Source organism: Puma concolor, chromosome D3 (assembly GCF_028749965.1).
Source record: "Puma concolor isolate L17-30 chromosome D3, mPumCon1.1.hap2, whole genome shotgun sequence".
NCBI classification, from domain to species: domain Eukaryota; kingdom Metazoa; phylum Chordata; class Mammalia; order Carnivora; family Felidae; genus Puma; species Puma concolor.
Window position 1 is genome coordinate 46,297,506 of NC_141678.1, and position 19,931 is coordinate 46,317,436.

Below are 19,931 nucleotides of genomic sequence, written 5' to 3' on the forward strand. Positions count from 1 at the left end.
GGGAGCACTTTGCTGGCACAGGGAGGAAGGGACCAGAAGGTGCTCTCAGCACTGCTGGGCTGTGGCCAGCGGCCCAGCCACTCCTCTCCATAGCAGGGAGGAACCCCCTGGACCACCGCCACTCAGGCTCCTTCACCGTCTGACTTCTGGGCCTTGTTCAGCAGACATGGGGAACTTGTTAGGAAAAGTGTTAGTGGTTCACTAGTGAAGTTGTTTGGACAGCCGTGAAGCCCCTAGACAAGACTCTCATCTCAGAATTTTTTTTTACACTTAGTACCAATTAAATGACCATTAGTACAAAAGAATGCTTCTAGATCTTTCTTCTCCTTTAGTAGCATACTTCCCCTACCCATTTAAAAACAAGAACACTTACCTATGTAGCTGAGTAAGACCGGGAGGAAGATCAAGCCGTGGGTGGCTCCCAGTAAGACCATAGCCAAATACATCCTGAAGTAAAATATCTGGAAAATCTGAGATTTGGCAAAGGCCAATACCACAATCCCTCCAAATTTTGTTAGTGTGATTCCACTGAACACCTGAAAGAAGAGACGGGGTTTAGAAAGCACTTACCAACCTACTCTAATTCCACATTTCCTCACACACTGATTTCTGGATGGGCAAGGCCCAAAGCAATGGGGGTGGGGGTTGAACCCCAGTCTTCAGAGTTAATAAGCATTACATTCTACCTGAAATTGATTTGCTGCTTATGGGCCTGAAAAAAAAAAAAAAAAGGTGTAAGGGTAAATAAAATCTGTGTATGCTGCATAGACACTGGGTTCTGTCTTTAAACAGATTTCCTTGTATTTTTTAGGTGAAAGCAATTGATTATCTAAAATTATTACAAGTGTTAGTTGTTCTCTGTAACAGTATTTTCTAGGCCGGCAAAGTAACTGGCTGATAGGCTAAAGCAGGCTGTGGAGCTGACCTAAGAAGATTCTCGGCTTGAACTATAAATTGCACCGTGGGCTCTGAGTGTGACAGCTTCCTCGCTTGTCAACACATGGCTGGCCTGTGTCTTACATGGAAAGGCCTTCCGGTCCTCAAATCAAACTTCTCGGTTCTTCTCCTGCCTGTCTACAAAGGATTTGCCAATGGAAACAGTTATAAAGATTTCAGGATGTAGCTATTTCATGAAATGCCTGAAAACTTACTCTTGGTTGTTCTTAAAGGATTCAAATTCTGTTCTCCCTACTGAATTTTACAGCTGCCGAGAAGCACTCAGTTGACGAGCTGGGCACTTTATGTGGAAATGTCTACCCCGGCTACTTACAGAACTGCCCATGTGAGCGAGCGCCTCTTCTGCCCGTTGTGCACGGCTGCCCTTCATGCTCACTGTGAATGCTCTCGTTATGTGGCTGCAGAACTCCACGGAAATGCCACAGCTCTGGAAAAAAGTGCTTCCGTTACATCCTTTTGTGGTTGAAAATCCTAAGAAAGCAGGCCCTCTTCTCCCACGATCTACGGTTCGCAGGGCATCCCAGGTAGCTCAGGAGCCTGAAGAATCCCCTTTAACTTTGTGTATACCAATCCCCTATCACACCAACTGAAGCTGTACCAGGCAACTCGTGAGACCCTCAAGGCACAGCACCCAGAGCTCCAGTTTTCTATAGTGAATTTGCCTGTTTTAAGGGAACTTGCTGAACCCACGTTACCCCCACCCTCCGAGAGCCAGCACGCGATCACCAGATTTGCTTTAGTCAGGCCTCACTGCTGCTCCCCCCGCCCCAAACAGTTCATATTTTAAGTACAGACACACTTTGTTTTAATGCTTTCTCAAATGCTCACATTTTCAAGACGATTAAACAGCACCTGACAATTGCATGGGAAGCAAAAGGTACTGTTAAGAATTCCATCAGGAAGGAGTTTTTCTAAATAAAAAGTGAACATCTTGTCATCGGGCTATAAGCGTTTTTGCAAACGCTTCAGAGTAAGAAATTAAAGGCAAAATACCCTCGCAACACAACAAAGTCCCATTTTCAATGTCCTAAGCACCTCCCACATCCTCACTCCATCTAGCAGCCATCCTGTTTGTCCAAGAACAGGAGCTGGCCTTGGTCTTTTACCCCAAGAACTAGTTCATAGAAGGGACACAGGAGTTATGGACTGAGTGGACCAGGACTCACCATAACCAAGTTGACCAAGGAAACTGCATTCAGACTGATGCCCCACAGCCACATGACGCCAAACATGTTGACCAAGATCATAGCGATGGTGATACACATGATCACTGCAGACCACAGATCACAGCCCAGGAGAATCACGGTCACCAAGAAGATGGCTCCCAGGGACACGCTGAGGTTAAAGATCGTGTCATCAATAATGGTCAGGTACTGTTCGTAGAAGACATAGAATACACTGGAGAAGAGAGAAGCAGGTTCTGTCACAGCTCATTCTCGCTTCTGGAAGCTCTACCTTTCATGCTGCCACTACTGCAAAACTGAAACCACTCTGAGACACATCCCATTCATAAACTGCCCTCGTCTGTGTGAGACTCCTCTACAGTAATTCTAGCGAACTTTTGATTGCCCACTGACACCCAAGAAGGGCCTAATAATGACCCAAAATGTGTACTGTATATGTCCATAAGCCCAACCTATTCTGCTTCGTAGGTATTTACAGAGTATTTCATGGTATTTTGAAAAACCAAGTCCTGATCTATCCTGAGAATTCCCTCAAGTCAAATAGGGTCTATGCAGGGCCTGAGCAGAAAATGCTTTTTGGGAAAAGTTAACCAGCTCTTCTCTGTAATTGGGACATCCAATTTGAGAACTTCCTCAATGGAAAAACAGGCTGTCCTGTCAGGAACAGGTCGGAACTCTTTAAGTGAGATCAGAGGCACAGGGAAAGAAAAATCACTTGTTTCTTCTACTTTTCCATATTTTCCAAATTCAGTATCTCCTAAGATACTCTCTTAGTAAGGAAAACACCCAAACAAAAAAGAAAAGCCTCCATAAAGGCACCGTCCCAGGTAATCAGCAGTTGGGGATACCCAGCGGTTGTGACCAGGAAGGGCAGCTCGGCCCTCTCCGTGAAGTCTGGTCCCCAGGTACTGTGCCCTCCCACTCGGGTGCCATCTTAGAGTATGTCTTTTTCAGAGTGTGAGCTCTAGCCCAGAGACAGAGTTTTGCATGTCCAGCACGCAGACCTCGGGTGCTGTAGATCCTGGCCCTCTTCACCCAGATGCTACTTCCCTTAATGCACTGTGCTTGTGTTCATGATGGAGAAGGTGTCAGAATGAAAGCCAAGTATCAAAATCCCACCAAGGGAGCCCCCAGGGTGTGGGCTCTAACCTATGACACCCTCACTTAGAAAATTCACACTACCTGTATGGGAACACACGGTAATTACTCCCTTCAAGGCCCATGGTTTTGGTGATGTTACTGGCGATGAGGTTGGCTTTTCTCATGGCGTCAGTAAAGTCAGCAGACGTCTGAAGCACGGTGTGGTAGGTCATGAAGTAAGTGGCTCCGACACCCGTGTCATTGCCGAGGATGTTAACTGCCGAACTGTAAGCAGCATGTCCCCTAAGAGAAGACTCGGTGGTGTCAGAACAGCCACACCTTGTACGGGATCTGCAGATCCTGAGCACTCAAGGCTAAGTGAAATCATCTGACCCTGGGCTCAAAGGTCAGGCCAAATGTCAAGTTCAGGGACGGGAAGGCCCCTTGAAAGGGAACGAGGAAGGTTTTAGCTTGTTCTCTTGCACACTGGCTTTTCTTTACTGCTCTTGGTTGTTCTGGTGCACAGGTGCTATTATTTCTCTATCTGGTTTGCTCACAACCAAATGTGCTTTCATATGGTGTTTGCGCAGCGGCGTTGTGTTAACAGGAGGCGGGAAAGGAAGGGCCCCGGAGTTGGTGGCCAGAAGACTGGTTTCAGCCGTGCCACGTGTTGGCCACAGAACCCTGGGCAAAGTTACTGAATCTGGGCTGTGGTGTCCTCTGTGAACAGGTGTACTGCCACCTACTCCCGGGGCTGTGTGATGAGCCACTGAAATAAGTGAGGAGCCTGGCACGCTACTGGCACACAGGAGGCTCCCTTAAGTGGTGGCTGCTGCCCTCCTAAAAGCTGAATGTACTTGGATTTGTTTTATGTAGGCCAAGGCATTCAGTCTGCGAGCAGACCAAGCTGCAAGACTCATTCTTATTTTTAGACACAGTACCGACTATAGGTATCAAAGCAGACATGACACACATGACCAACTGACAGGATTCTGGTCAATTACACATTCTTAGGAAAAACAGGGTTTACCTAACATACCTGTGGACACTCATCTTCCTCCTACAAAAGGTTCTGAATCACCCCACCCCAGACTTCCAGCCATCTTCCCTCTTTCTGGGCCCAGACAAGCTGCTTCCATGGGTCACTGGCCGCATGGCAAGACAGGGGAGTGAGACACCCCATAACATCATGTCCAGACAGGCTGGTGAGAAGAATGGTGGGGCTACAAGAACCTAAACCTTAACCCAGGGTGGCATGCCAAGCAGAGATGCTGTCCCCAACACCCACAGACACAACTAAACACACTCTGAAATGCCACGTGCTCCTGCTCCCCTTCTGCCCTGCTGGACACCTGCACAGGGTTCTGCACCCATCCGTGCAGCCAGGGGGGCCAGGACACAGGAGAGGAAGGAACAAACACTCAAGCCAGGGTAAACTAGTTGAAAATGAGGAGGAGTTTTCTTTAAATGTGTTTTAGGTTTCTCTGCTTTCACAGAAGTCTCGGGACAGGGCAGGGAGGGGGAGAGGAGACCTTTCCCACGTGACTGCTTCGACACCAGCCCTCCGCCAGCTGTCCAGTGCACAGCAACGGGAGGCAGGCACGTATCTGAGTGGCTCAGTGGCACTTACCCTTTGCCGCACTTGGGGTTCGGGTTATCAGAAAGGAACATGGGCAGGAATCTCATGAAGTCTCCACCTTGAGGCCTCTGTTTGCCCTCCTGGGTAAGGGGCCTGCAGCGGATGCAGGCAGGGTCAACCACTAGCATAAGCACAGAGGAGGGGCTGAAGTCAGAAGATTAGTCTCCAGATTTTGAAACGTTTAAAGACACTGATAAAGAAATGAGGGGGAATTCTTCTCCTGAATCTTTTTCCAGATCCAAAAGCTTCCAGCACAGATGATTTTCATAGTCTAATAAATCTGAGATCCCATCTTCACCTGAGGCAGCCTGTACACACTTTCTTCCCCGAAGCAGATTTCCCACTTCGAGGATAACCTCAGCTGGTGTTCTCAGAGTCCAAAGCTTCCATGTTTTTATCAAGAAAATTCTAGGACAACTTCAACACTCCTAACAAAACTGTAGGGCAACAGTGGTAATGAAGGGGAGCACATCTGTGAGACACTATGGCCAGACACCTATCATAAGATGCCCCTGCCCGGGCCCTGCTTAGCCTGCAGCCCCGTGGTGGGAGGTGGGAGAGAAAGAACACAACCCCCTTCAGAGACCATGGCTGAGGGAAGGGATGGTGATGAAAGCTATGAGACCTGGCACTGGCAGATACGTAATATAACCCGAGGTGAAGTACAAATTCGCTTCAAATTATGTCAAAAGTCTTCAGAGAAAAGGGAAAGATTTGGAAAAGGAGATGAAAGTACCTGAAGCATTGCAGAACCGGTCGGTGCTGTTGTAGACTCTACAGCAAGAAGACTGAGGCTTGACCCAATCAAAGTAATCGTCGATCCAGGAAGAGGGAGCAAAGCCTATTCGGGTACTAACGAAAAGGAGGGGACATGTTACCGACTTACTCCACAGGCAGGAAGTCTTTAGATTCAGTCCTTTTTCTGAAACCTAACTTCTTTTTCTAGATTTTACACTGCTGCCGAGTCAAAAGACACGTTTCATTACCACTTAATGGAAAATACTTCAGAATATGAATTGGTAAATTAGTCCTTTAAAAGCTTTTGCTCAGGTAAAGCTAGAGTTAGCAGGATTTGGAACAATGAATTTTCTAAGCAAATCCATTTGCAGTGAGAAATTTCAGGCCTGCGCGGACTCTGGCCGCTTCCACTACAGTACGAGACGACCGGGTGGTACTGACTAGCTGTCTAGCTGGGCCGCGTTGAATATCTGCTGCACCAGGGAGTCGTTATTGCAGCCCATGCCTCCGCACACCATGTTCTGCCCTTTCAGAGAGGTGTAGTCATGCCCTTCCTCCAGGACAAAGTACACAGGTGGACCTGCATGCAGGTATTTGAGGGACTTGAAATAATCCATCACGTAGGAGTCCTGAAAAAAGGATCAAAGAATAGGACAGAGGATGAATGCTCTGATGATGCTGAAGTGAGGTGATGATCGCTAAGGATCAGGAGAGCACTGGATGCTGCTGGTCGACAGGCCCCCAGCTCAGATTCGGGGTTTCCTACCCAGCCAGCTCCCTTTTGCTCACCCTCCCTGCACCCCAGGAGCTCCCGTGGCTGGCCCGCCCTCAGGAGGGCACCTTACAAGGTAAAAGACTTGCTGCTCTCCTTCTCTGGCTGGCCAGTGGGCTGCCTGAGAGTTCAAACGCTAAGACGACCTCCCACGGGCACAGTTTTCTCCTAACATGGGAGAGCCTGTCCGCACTTGCATTTCAAAGCAGGCATTAGCTTGAAATAACTGCAGGCAAGTTCTGAAAAATTTGTTCACACCACTGGCTCAAAAGATAAAAGAGAAAGCATCTTACATCTGGCATTGAAAGAGACTGATCCAATCCGATTTCCACTTTGTTCAGGACTGCAACACTGAACGACAGGACACCCACAAATATCGCTATCTGAAATGAAAAGTGAGTTATAAGACAGTGATTGCTTAGTGTATTAGAACGTAAGAACACAAAATCTTAAACACATAAAAAACAGGACTTTCCTCAACTGAAAAGTTTAAACGACATGTTAAGTAAGTAGAGAGAAGGGGTAGTGGCTGAGATCATACTCTCTAGAGTCAAACTACCTGGGTTCAAATCCCGGCTCCATCACTTATGAGCTGAGTGACCCTGGGGAAGTCACTTAACCTCTCTTTTAGCTTCTATTTCCTCATCAGTAAAATAGGAAAAATAAAAGATGTATAACATAAGATAGTTTTGTGGATTAAATGAGAAAATCTGGGGGTAATCCAGATTTTAGCATAATGCCCAATATGAAGTGTTCGATAAATGTTAAGTGTTACTTTATCATTATTGGAGACTAATTTATGTGCTTTTAGTAGAGAAGTGATAGATTATCACTGTTGGCTACATCCAGTACATAAACTACAAAAAGCTCTTGCATGGTTGCTGGGGACTAGCGATAGTGGGTGTGGGGAGGGCTGTGTGTGACTCTATACAGAGGCAGCCTGAGGGAGAGTGTTGTGACAGAGCAGTTCTGTATATCGATTGCAGCGGTGGTTACATGAATCTGCACATGTGATAAAATGACTTAGAACTGGACACACACTGTGCCAATGTCAAATTCCTGGTTTTGACATTGAACTACAACTATGTAAGATCACAGGAAGAAACGGGGCCCTCTCTGTACTATCTTTGCAACTTTCTATGAATGTATAATTATATCAAAATAAAAACTTGCTTATGTTGACTGCTAAAAGCTAGCTAGAAAAATATTTTATATGTTTGTACACATTTGCTTTTGGATATATACTTAGCAGCTGTCAGAGTTCCCAAGCAGATTTTTTTTTTTAAGTTTATTTATTTATTTTGAGAGAGAGAGTGAATAGAGGGAGGGGCAGAGAGAGCAGGAGAGAATCCCAAGCAGGCTCCACACTGTCCGCGCAGAACCTGACTCGAGGCTCGATCTCACAAACTGTTGAGATCATGACCTAAACGGAAATCAAGGGTCAGACGCTTAATCAAGTGAGCCACCCAAGGGCCCTGCGAGCCGATTTCTTAGAATGCATGTGACAGATCTATTTTGGGAAGGAAAACCACGAACTCCTACCACAATCGGTCTCATCCAATCCTTAAGCAGAAGTGGAGAATAGGAGTGCTTGAAGAGCCGAAACAAGCAGCTCTCTGAAGCCTGGACACTGGTTCCATCTTCAGAGCCTCTGACACAGCAAAGAACATCCAGACGGTTTTTCTGAGAGGACGAAGAGGAACAAAGGTCACACTCTCCGGCTGCTTCAGTCAGATTCTAGACTCTAATTAGGAGACTGTGATCCTGTTAACTTACCTCTTGACGCTTAATGTCTAACCCCAAGAGACTCACGAAACAGGTAATCTGAAGAAGGAAGTCGATGAGGACTGCCATCCCGGCAAACAGAGAGAAGGTGTGAACAGCCGGCATCTTTGACAGCGCTCCTGCAGGGGTGAGAAGCTGCCACGTCACGGCCCCTGCAGCACAGGGCTCTGTGCAAGTCTTACACTGCTGTGGGCTGGGCTGTGTCAGGAGCCAGAACAGGCTGCAGCCATGAGAAGGCCCTTGCCCCCCAACACCGCCACAGAGGAACGCCGCTGAAGTCTGTGGTTGTCACACCACAACTGGAAACAAACCATAAGTCCAATGTTTTTGCAAAATGGTGTCAGCATCAGAACCACTTAACGAGTTAAAAATGTGGGTTCCTATGCTCTAACCCTATCTTACTTAATCGAGACAGTGGGAATTCATACCCAATTCAGTTGTATGTAAGAGGCTCTCCAGGCAAAGCTATGCACATTAAACTTTTGGAACCGCCAACATGGGTCATTTCTTACAGTACCTTCTATGCTTCACTCTATAGAGAGGCAGTATTTCTATTCTGCTATTACATCAACAATGTTAGTCTCCCACTTCTGTCACAATCAGCTGAGGGCACTCCAAGTCAGAGAGGTACTAGGTTAATACCCAGGAACTGCAAACTGGCAGCCCAGAGGCCAGATGTATCCTGTGTGGCCCACACTAGATCAATCCATCTTAGGATAAAAAGCTGTTTCTTAAAATAAGTAGCCAGTATTTAGCAAAATACTTTTGGTCTTACACAAAAATCTAGATTCACAGCTTTGCTTTAAAAAAAAAAAGAAAGAAAAGAAAAGAAAAGAAAAGAAAAGAAAAGAAAAGAAAAGAAAAACAAAATTAGATTCAGCGCCACTAAGCCAGCAACATGTAGACCTGTGCACTCCGCGTGCCACAACCTCTACTGCTCTTACTGTCCCCACAAAGTCACTCCAGCCTTGAGGCACAGTGTCTATTACCATCACACTTGTGCTGGTTTTCTGCTAAAAAAGGTAAAAAGAGAAAATAACTTGTTGCACCTATATCCATCAAGAGGAAGTATAAGGGCCACGGGCGTCAAAGCGCGTTGCTTTGTGGAAATGACGAACAGCATATGAGCGTGTCTGATTTGAAAGATGGCTACCTTCAGTGACCCTACAACAAACAGCCCCATGTAAGGTGACTGAGTAGCCAAAGGAAGCATTTCCATTTGTGACCTGCAAATTGTGTCTCTCTCTGGACTTGTGGGGCAATTCTAATCCAGCCTCCTCCTCAGAAGATGCACTCAGTTTTCTCGTTCTACTGTTACTGCACACCAGAGATGGGGGCAGGCCGCCCTGCCGGTGAGGCTGGCTGGTGATTTCTCCATATGAAAGAAACATGGGAGCACTGGTTTTTACTGCAGCTTATTCTCCCTGTATGAGGCGTGGCCCATACAGTGCTCCCCCAGTGCTCTGTAGGCACAGAGGCAGAAGGCTGTCTGGTAGAACATGGGCAAACTCCCTGCAGGCCAACACCTGTGGACTCTGCATGGAATGCTATGCGGCTCTGTGAGAATGCCCTTTCAAAGATCAACACTGGCCATGGGAGACGAAAAGAGGAGCAACAGAGGAGTTCCAGGTATCTGTCATCCCAGACCCCAACATCAACACTGTCCTGAAACAACAGGAGGAAGAGGACGCTTCCAAAATGATACCCCAGATACTGCCAGCAAATTTTCCCGTGGTCTGCTCTGCTCTTTCCAGTCATGGAATAAAGCTCAAACAAGGAAGCAGCCCAGATCCTTCTATTCCCAGGCTCAGAAAACTGTAGGATTGGTAGAATTCAAAGAGTGATTACCTAAGAAAAATGCTACAGCCTCTGAAAAGGATGACAGGAACATACTAGGAGCCACTTCTCCTAGGACCCTGCCCAGCTGCTGATCCAGAGTTTCTCCGTGAAGACGTTCATCTCGCTTAAAAAAACAAAACGCAAAACAAGGGATGTTAAAATTTCTAAATAACGATGCCACCCACCTCTTTGCTTCTTTGTTGCTTTGTGTTAACTCATCGGTAAATAAGAATGATTAGCAGCTTCTATTTATTGTACATAAATTTTTATGGGAGACCCACACTTGTCATGATAATCCATCCAGGTATTACTAAACCCCTTTGCTAGGTAACAGGTGAGAAGTTCAAGGCAAGACTGGATCATCTTATCAGGAAAATACATGGAATGCAGGCCGCAGGTGGCTGGACCATTTAAAGACACTCTTACATGCCAATGAGTCTCCAAGTAAGGGGACCGGGACAGAATAAATTGACCAAGACCATTTTCTCCATCAGCGGCATCTCTGGCAAATCTTTGATTCTTCTACACTACTGGAGAATCATTTTAATAACAGGCATGTCCAAAATACTTTCCACAAGCGCAAGAGCCCTTTTTACATACGTATTTAAAACATGAATTTTCACTTTATATCTAAATCACCAACCAAAGAGAGGGGTGAACTTCTTGGTCTCGAAATGTCCCAGACAAGCTATGGACACCAATCGGCAACACAGAGAAAAGGAACCAAAGCCTCCTCATTGTCCACCCTCACAAATACTCTGCATGGAACTGCAGAGCCATTAATGGAGCCCAGTTTTTGGTCAGATGCCCAGCTCTGTGAGACAATGAAAATATACCTGGTAGGTCTGGACCAGAATGAAGATGTTGTCCACCCCAACAGCCAGCACCAGGAATGGGATGACTTCGATCACAATGAGGGTGAGAGGGATCCCAATGTAGCTAAAGATGCCCAACGAGCACGCCACTGAGCTCAACACAATGAGGATCCCCGCGATGCCGAGGGAGATTTTAGAGTCCACCTGGGACATGCGACAAAGACACAAACTGTCAGCGTATCATTTGTCCTATGACTAAAAGGTCCTCGTGTTTTACCTCTTTTTGGGTATAGCTGATTTGGAGTTAAAAGTCCTGAGTTTGAGAGAAGAAATGAAAAATATTCTAGGTCTTCCCTAGCAATGTTTTATAAGCAACCATTCTTAGCTGATGGTGTGGACAAATTAGAAAAAACTGGATTATGGGAAATAAATTGTAAGTTTAAAATAAACCAAAGGCTTGGACCTGGAGAAAACAGCCGCAGGAAACAGAAATGTTACATACGATTAAAACACAGGGGAATGTACACTAGTTTTGAACAAAATGAGTTACGATTAAGTAGAGGCAAAAAATGACATCATGCGATGCATCACCATTTCTCTCCAGCACAGACACACACACAAACACCACTTACTAGAAGCCTGCTACAGCTTTTGATGTGCCCCAAGGCTATGGAAATGTACAGAAACATGATGGCATAGCTGATTATAACAGTGAAAATATCACCGTTACTTTCACGATTTAGTTCATCTTCAATACTTCGCTCAGTAGTGAAAGAAATGGTCAGATTTGGATTCTTGTAGTTTTTCACAAAATTAATAAACCTAAAGAGTGAGCAAATTTTATATTTTTAGTTAAAGCTTAGTGACAGCTAAGTGAGACACTTCTTTCCAACTTCTATGACACACAAATCATGTCTACTTAACCTATGCCCACATTAGGATTTTCTACACACTGGAGACTAGAAGGTGAGACACCCCCAGAGTACAAAATTCCAGACATGCTGAAGTTTCTACCACTTGAATCTAGTTTAGAACAAGTTTATTTTATTTTATTTTTTTTTATATTTAATCATTTTTTGAGAGAAAGAGCATGAGTGGGGGAGGGACAGAGAGAGAGGGAGACACAGACTCTGAAGCAGGCTTCAGGCTCTGAGCTGTCAGCACAGAGCCTGACACGGGGCTTGAACTCATGAACCATGAGATCATGACCTGGCCAAAGTCAGATGCTTAACCAACTGAGCCACCCAGGCACCCCTAGAACAAGTTTAAAAGTTGGTCTGCGGGTTTGGCTTTGGTAGCACATATACTAAAACTGGAATGAACAAGAAAAGATCAGCATGGCCCCTGAGCAAAGCTGACAAATTCGTGAAGTGTTTGTTTAAAAAAAAAAAGTTGGTTCATGGTCTCCTTTCTTTTTCACTAAAAAAGATTCCTAAACAAAGCATATTATAATAAAGACATACGCTCATGGAACAAACTTTTAAAAGTTGATTTACAGATTCAATGCCATCCCTATGAGCCCCAGCTGACTTCTTCATAGAGGGGCGCCTGGGTGGCGCAGTCGGTTAAGCGTCCGACTTCAGCCAGGTCACGATCTCGCGGTCCGTGAGTTCGAGCCCCGCGTCGGGCTCTGGGCTGATAGCTCAGAGCCTGGAGCCTGTTTCCGATTCTGTGTCTCCCTCTCTCTCTCTGCCCCTCCCCCGTTCATGCTATGTCTCTCTCTGTCCCAAAAATAAAATAAACGTTGAAAAAAAAAAATTAAAAAAAAAAAAAAAAAAAAAAGAAAGATAAGCTGATTCTACTATTCGCATGGAACTGCAAGGTGCCCAGAAGAGCGAAACCCTTCTTTTTCAAAGAAGGACAAAGGAGGAGGACACACACTTGTTGATTTCACACTTTCTACAAAACAACAGTAGTCACAAGAGTGTGGTATCAGCACAAAGACAGACATAAAAATCAAAGATCAGAGGAATACAACTAAGAGTCTAGAAATAAACCAGGTATCCATGGTCACCTAATTTTTGACAAGATGGCAAGACTACCCAATGAGAGAAAGCATAATCTTTTCAACAAATGGTCTGGGACAACTGGATAGCAACATGCAAAAAAGAATGAAATTAGATTCTTCCTCATGTTAACATGAAAAAATTAACTCAAATGGATCAAAGACCTAAAGGTGAGAACTAAATATATAAAACTCTGGGGGCACCTGGGTGGCTCAGTCTGTTAAGTGTCCGACTTCAGCTTAGGTCATGATCTCACGGTCCGTGAGTTCAAGCCCCACATGTTGGGCTCTGTGCTGACAGCTCAGAGCCTGGAGCCTGCTTCGGATTCTTGGTCTCCCTCTCTCTTTGCCCCTCCCCCGCTTGTGCTGTCTCTCTCTCAAAAGTAAACATAAATAAACATAATAAATAAAGTATAAAACTCTCCAAATAACACACAGGCATAAATCTCCATGTCCTTGGATTGGGCAATGGTTCCTCAGATATGACACTGAGAGTATGAGCAACAAAAAACTAGAAAAACTAGACTTCAGAACTAAAAACTTGTGCTTCAACAGACACCATCAAGAAAAGAAAACAAGCCAAAGAATGGGAGTAAATACCCGGAAATCATGTAGCTGATGGCAGCCTTGTAGAATATGTAAGAATTCTTAAATTTGATAATAAAAATACAAATAATCCAGCTAAAGACAGGCAAAGGATAGGAATAGACATTTCTCGAAGGAAGTTACACAAATGGCCAATAAGCACCAAAACGGAGGCTTTAAATCATTAGCCTTCAGGGAAATGCAAATCAAAACTGCAATGAAATACCAATTCACACCCACTAAGACAGCTAGAATCAAAAGGTCAGCTAACAAATGTTGGGGAGGACGTGGGGAAATTAGAACCCTCATACACTGCTGGTGGAATGTAAAATGGTGCAGCCACCATGGAAAGCACTCTGGCAGTTCTTCAAAGAGTCACCATATGACCCAGAAATTCTACTCCTAGTTATATATCCAAGAGAAATGAAAACATAGAAGCTCACAGAAAAATCTGTATATGGATGTCTACAGCAGCATTATTCATAATGGCCAAAAAGGTAGGAACAACCCAAATGTGTATCAAATGATAAGTGGATAAAAATGTGGTATATCCATAGGATGAAACATTATGCAGCCATAAAAAGGAATGAGGTACTGATACATGTTACAACTTGAATGAACCTTAGAAACTAAGTGAAAGAAGCCAGACACCGAAGTCCATATATACGCTTCCATTCATATAAAAATCCAGAATACAAAAATGTATGGAGACAGAAATGAGATTAATGTTTGCACAGGGCTGGGATGTGGGAAGCTGAGGGTGACGGGTGGGAGTGATAGCTAAAGGATTAGGGGGCTTCTTTTTGAGATTAAAAAAAAAAAAATTCTAAAATTCACTGTGGTGACGGCTGCAGGTATCTGTGAATACACTAAAGCTACTGAATTACACAGTTTAAATGGGTGAAATGTATGGCATAGGATTTATATTCCAACAAAGTTCTTTAAAAAAAGCAGTGAAAGGTATAGAGTCAAAAAGCCGTTCTCTGTTCCTATTCTTTAGGGGTTATAAACATAGTCAACAATTTCCTGGGCCCCTTGCTTGATATTTTTTCTAGGGATGGATATTTTTTCTACCATGGATAGCATATATTTGCCTAACCACGCTGATTGCAGCTTTTGTGTCCTCCATCTGGAACCATTTACTTACCCATCTTTAATGACTGCATGATTTTCTACCATGTGTGTCCCCTACTAATTGTACACCCAGCTTGCTCCTGGTGTTCACTATGAGAAAAGGGTGCAGGGAACATTTCTGCATATATACTTCTGCATTCCTGTGCAGGGATACAGATTCAAACAATGTTTACAGATACACCGATTTTTTTTTCTTAACGTCATTAGTACCAAATGAAAAAAATGACATAATTTAGACCTGATGTTGGTTATTAACTGAGCTGACTGTGGTTTAAGTGCATTCTGTTAGCGTCCAGCTCCCCACACAACAAAGACAGCAACTCACTCTTTTTCCCAGACCTGGGCCTTCTGGAGCCTCTCTGTATCATTATAGTAATTATTGACAGGAAAGGTAATCACAAGGGCTGTGGCATTATTGTAATTTTGATCTGAAAAGGAAAAAAGGGACATTAAGAAGAAGTGTGCAGAAAATTAGACACGAGGGAAAATTACATGACAGCCAGGTAACTGATTTCTCACAGGTGCTGTAGACTGTACTCTAAAAACAAATCACAAGTTCACTGACGTGTCTATGTAGCTCAGTTAATGAATAAAAAGGATGCTGTATCTGGTGTAGACAGAGATTCACTCAGGAAGGGTAACTTCTTTAACTAAATAGCACGTGCGTGGTAAAAATTTCCATCAGAGCAAAAAGGTGTTCATTGTCTCTCCTTCCTCAATCCTTAGTTCTCCTCCCCACACTGTGGCCATCTGAACTATTTCCCAGAGATACTCCACACATGCACAAGCAAACACCTGTATTCTTCCCTTTCCTTCTTAGTCACACAAATAGCAGCACGCTGTTCTGCACATTACATTTTTAATTTATATCTTGGAGATGGCTCCATTTTAGGACATAAAGAGCTTCCTTATTCTTTTTTCTACTGGATCATATTTTCTAGTGTAATTTAACCAATCTCCAATTGATGGGCATTTTTGCAATTTTTAAAATTATGAACAAAAATACTACAAAGAATAATCTGATATTTTTCACGTGTAACAACATGCATATTTGCAGAATCAAATCTTACAAGTACAAGTAATGAATCAAAAAGTATGTGCCATTCTAATTTTGATAAATTCCTCCAAAATGCCCTCCAAAGAGGCTATCCTGTTTTTCCATTTCTTTACGTAGCAAAATATCTACTGAGACTCTGCTTTGTGCCAGGCATTATTTTAAGTACTATGGATATATACCAGTGAACAAAAGAGAGGAAAACCCTGCATTCCTGGAGCTTGCATTCTATTCTAGGAACCATACACACTTCCAGTAACACTGGGGTCCTCTGCACCCCGCATTGTTTTATCAAACTCTTATGTCTTGCCCCCTCATTAGGGGGAAAGATTGAAGTGAGATGCATTTCACTATCTAGGAGTGAGGTTGAGCATTTTCCCCATATAATTAACAGCCATTTGTATTTCCTTTGTTAACTTTCATATGGCTTTGGCCACTTTTCTTTTGGGTTGTTAACCTTTTCTTTTTTTCACCAGAGCCTTCATATATATTTATATTTAATTTTTTTTTTTTTAGTTTATTTATTTTTGAGAAAGAGCACAAGTGAGGGAGGGGCAGAGAGAGAGAGAGAGAGAGAGAGAGAGAGAGAGAGAATCCAAAGCAGGCTCCAGGCTCCAAGCTGTCAGAGTCCGACACATGGCTCAAACTCACAAACTGTGAGATCATGACCTGAGCCAAAGTCATACGCTTAACCAACTGAGCCAACTGAGCTGCCCAGGCACCCTCCCCAGAGCCCTTCATATATTAAGGGCACACTTTCTGTTATGTATACTGTTTTTTCCCTGTCTAGTTTGTTGCTTGCTTTTTCTTTTTAACTTTATGGTGTTTGTTTTCTACATAGGAATTAAAAAAAAAGAAAGTGCTGATTTGCATCTGGCAATGGAAGAGAAACACTTTTTAAAAAATGTTTATTTATTAACTGATGGAGGGGGAGGGGCAGAGAGAGAATCTCAGGTAGGATCTGTGCTGTCAGTGCAGGGGGACTCGATCTCACTAACTATGAGATTGTGACCTGAGCTGAAATTAAGAGTCAGATGCTTAACTGCCTGAGTCACCCAGGTGCCCCAGAATTTTAAATTCTTATGTAGTCAAACTCACTAATGTTTCCTTTTGTGGCTTCTGGGTTTTGTGTCTTGCTTAGAAATGCCTTCTCCATTTAAAAATTATCAAAAAAATTCTTCCTGTATCTTCTTCTAGATCTTTAATAAGTTTCACTTCTTGAATTTCTTACATTTAATAACTTTCCCTCCTTATATATCTGAAGTTTATCTGGATGGAAGGAATGAGGTATGAGATCAAATTTAATTTTGACGGCTATGGCTCGCCAGTTGGTGACACTGTCTTTTCCCCACTAATTAGAAATGCCATTATATGAGGCAAGGAAAATTTAAATATAGATACAACTTCTCCCCTCCCACTGGCGAGGAGAACAACATCTATTTGACCTCTTCTGTGGGCGGGAGGAAAACCTGTTGAACTGCCTATTTTGGCTTTGGATGCCAAAGGTGTTACCTGAATCGTTACCCCATCATACCTGGTACAGTCTGTTCTAAGGTGCTACTGGAACCAGTAAAGAGCAAACCAATCACTCCTCCCCCTACAAGAGTGTCTCAATCCTCAACTAACTGGTTGAGGAGGAAGAACCAGATCAACTTTGCTTCTTTTTCCCCACATCCCACATATCATCTCTCCATGAACACTTGGACACTGAACAATGAGTTACGTGGAAATGAACTACTGCATGAATCTGGGGAAGAGTCTTTAGCTTTCGACAGCTTCCCAGAATATGACCTTAAGAAGGCTAACACCATCCACTTCTTTTACATCCAGAACAAAACCCAAAGCCAAAGCCCAAAGAGAGAATGTACTTGGGATTTAAGATAGGGAATTCATAAGACTGTTCAATTTATGAAATCTTCATAATCAGCACCTGTTAGTGACAGAACCAAAACTACTTCACCTGATAGGAAAAGAGGAAGCTCCTCTTACTTACCATCATAGCCTCCTAACACAAGCCACGGGAACACTGGCCCACCGAATGTACCCAGGCAAGGATCATGGAGCAAACTGGTATCGTTCAGAGAGGCAGGAGCCCTGAGAAGTGTGGAAAACAACTCCCAGTTACAACAAGCCTCAAGACATCACAGAGACCTAAACATCTGCACGACAAACAGTTAAAGAGGCCGATTATATCCTAAGCATGATGTGGGCTCTGTGCATTATTCCTCAGGTGAATAATGCAGTTCAGCACTTGCCTTTGGGAGCTCAGAACCACTGAGTGAGAGATGTGGTCATTATCGCTCAGGGCAAGGTGCACGTGGGAAGGGATGTCACACGGTACATGGAGCACTAATAGAGGAAACTGCCACCGAATGAGCGAGAACAGGTACATGAGAGAAGAGAGCAACAGGATGGCAGTGTGAGGAACCACACCAAGTCCTGTCTACAGCAGGAGGCACCCACAAAGGGGAGGACTTCAGAGGGAAGGGATGGGGCTGGAAAGAGGGAGGGACAGACAATAAAAAAAAAAGGGTGTCATACGCTGTTTTACAAAGAGAATTCGGGCGGCAAAGCAGAAGAAGGGTCTGGATGTGGGAAAGAAAGGGGAGGAAGAGCCCTCAGACCAGTCAGGAGGTCTGTGCAAGGGCCCAGACGAGGGTAGTGCAGTGGAGGAACCAGCATCTCAGGACACATCCTAAGCCAGAACTCTGCTGGGCACTTGTTCAGATTCTCACATATAACCCGAACCATGGCCCTTCTGAGCCCACAGCTGATGGGCTCAGACCCTAAGGGGTCAAATCACCTGCTTGGGGCAAACAGGCTACGTGGACACAGCCAGAGGCCAAGTCCCATTGTCCCATACATCGGGCTTGGGAGCTCATCCAGAAGGTTAAAATCCATAAGAATTATGTGAGGCAGATAAGAATGGGGAAGGATGCAGATACAGCCTCAAGCTGACACAGGTGCCATCACACGACACGGGGGTATGGGGACAGTAGATCTGTGCTTGGTTCTGGGTGCACCGGGTGTGCCGTTCCTGCAGGACCTCTAGGGCAAAAGCCCACGTAGAGCTGGAGGGTAAGGAGGGAGGTGAGAGCAGGAGACACAGAAGGGCAACCACGCAGCACACAGAGCCACACGTGGGAGCGAAATGGCCCAAGGAGCGCTCCTGCACTGATTTGAACCACACCCTGCCTCAGACTAAACACAAGCCTCACGTACCTCCCTCCTTGCCAAAATTTTGACTTTCATTTTGTAAGACCGGAAGTAAACAGCTTTTTCCTTTAAATATAAAAACCGAACAAGTTTCACTTTTTTTTCCAGTTGTCAAATTGCCCATGGCCACCCTATACCATCCACCCTGTGGAGAATGGGCGTGCCCTTACTGTTTTACAGGGAGAGCTCAGCTTTTTAGAGGCGAGCTCCTTGAAACAGAGCAAACTGGGCTTAATCGGCTAAAGAGTCACACACCAGTAGCCTAAGTAGAACTGAAGACCACCAAACCAGACCAGATATCAGAGTAGCTGGCTCCTGAGATGGGGTTAGCTGACAGCACACTCAAAAGTGACAAGGAATAATTTCTCTGTCCCTGCAGTGACAAAACAGCCACGGTGATTGTCTGGCTGAACACCGGTCTCCAGGCTGGGTCAGGGCCTGCAGGGACAGCAGGCCCACCAGTGGAGACTGCTCTCCCTGCTAGGGGCACAGGCCTCCCTGCTAGGGGCACAGGTCACCAAAGCACAGATGCTCTGTGACCAGTGCACACGACAAATGCCGCCTGCCCAGCTAGACGTGCCTCCAGCGGGAAGCAGATTCAGTGCTCTCCAATCTGAACTGCACACCAATCCTGCCCTCACTTCTCAAGGGGACGCTGCATTTTCAAAAACAATCTGACATCGTGGTAGAAGTTTATAGTTGCAAGACAAGAAAAAACACTAGAGGCTTCTATTCTTGTACTGTGAGACCAGTGGCGGTGTGGCATGTGGTTTCCAAATCAGGCATGAGTGAAAGGCCATTCCTCGATTATACATCATGAATGCTCCATGAGCGCTCCCACCCCAGGGCCTTTGTGCTTGCTGCCTGTCTACTCGGGACACTTTTCCCTCCGATAATCACAGGCTCCCTCCTTTCCTTTCTGTCTGTGCAGGTCTCCACTCTACCTAAAGTAGCACGCCCCCACTGCCCTCCATCTCCTCGTCGGGCTTAATTTCTCCAGAGCTCTCCTCTCCACCTGGCATCAGGGCAGGTATCTATTCGTTGTCGGTCTCCCTCCATCAGAGCATGCGCTTTGCAGGGCAGGTCCCGCTGCTTGCTCACGGCTAGGCCTCTGGCACCTACAACTGT

At 44.9% G+C, this 19,931-nt stretch overlaps 1 protein-coding gene and 1 pseudogene across 2 annotated transcripts in view; one reads left to right on the forward strand and one right to left on the reverse strand.

The window, feature by feature from the left end:
* Window positions 1-19,931, reverse strand: part of NPC1 (NPC intracellular cholesterol transporter 1) — a 54,051-nt gene that overhangs the window by 1,092 nt on the left and 33,028 nt on the right. For both annotated transcript variants that reach the window (XM_025931446.2, XM_086682617.1), the window contains exons 10-24: window positions 17,581-17,681; window positions 14,859-14,961; window positions 11,442-11,631; window positions 10,831-11,013; window positions 10,004-10,118; window positions 8,147-8,274; window positions 7,913-8,053; window positions 6,664-6,753; window positions 6,040-6,227; window positions 5,597-5,712; window positions 4,852-4,981; window positions 3,324-3,524; window positions 2,124-2,355; window positions 1,271-1,384; window positions 374-536 (exon numbers count right to left, since the gene is read on the reverse strand). In XM_025931446.2, the coding sequence (XP_025787231.2) occupies window positions 374-536; window positions 1,271-1,384; window positions 2,124-2,355; window positions 3,324-3,524; window positions 4,852-4,981; window positions 5,597-5,712; window positions 6,040-6,227; window positions 6,664-6,753; window positions 7,913-8,053; window positions 8,147-8,274; window positions 10,004-10,118; window positions 10,831-11,013; window positions 11,442-11,631; window positions 14,859-14,961; window positions 17,581-17,681 (2,195 nt within the window). The remainder of the gene's footprint in view (window positions 1-373; window positions 537-1,270; window positions 1,385-2,123; window positions 2,356-3,323; window positions 3,525-4,851; window positions 4,982-5,596; window positions 5,713-6,039; window positions 6,228-6,663; window positions 6,754-7,912; window positions 8,054-8,146; window positions 8,275-10,003; window positions 10,119-10,830; window positions 11,014-11,441; window positions 11,632-14,858; window positions 14,962-17,580; window positions 17,682-19,931) is intronic.
* LOC147575547 (U6 spliceosomal RNA) lies at window positions 12,091-12,190 on the forward strand (annotated as a pseudogene).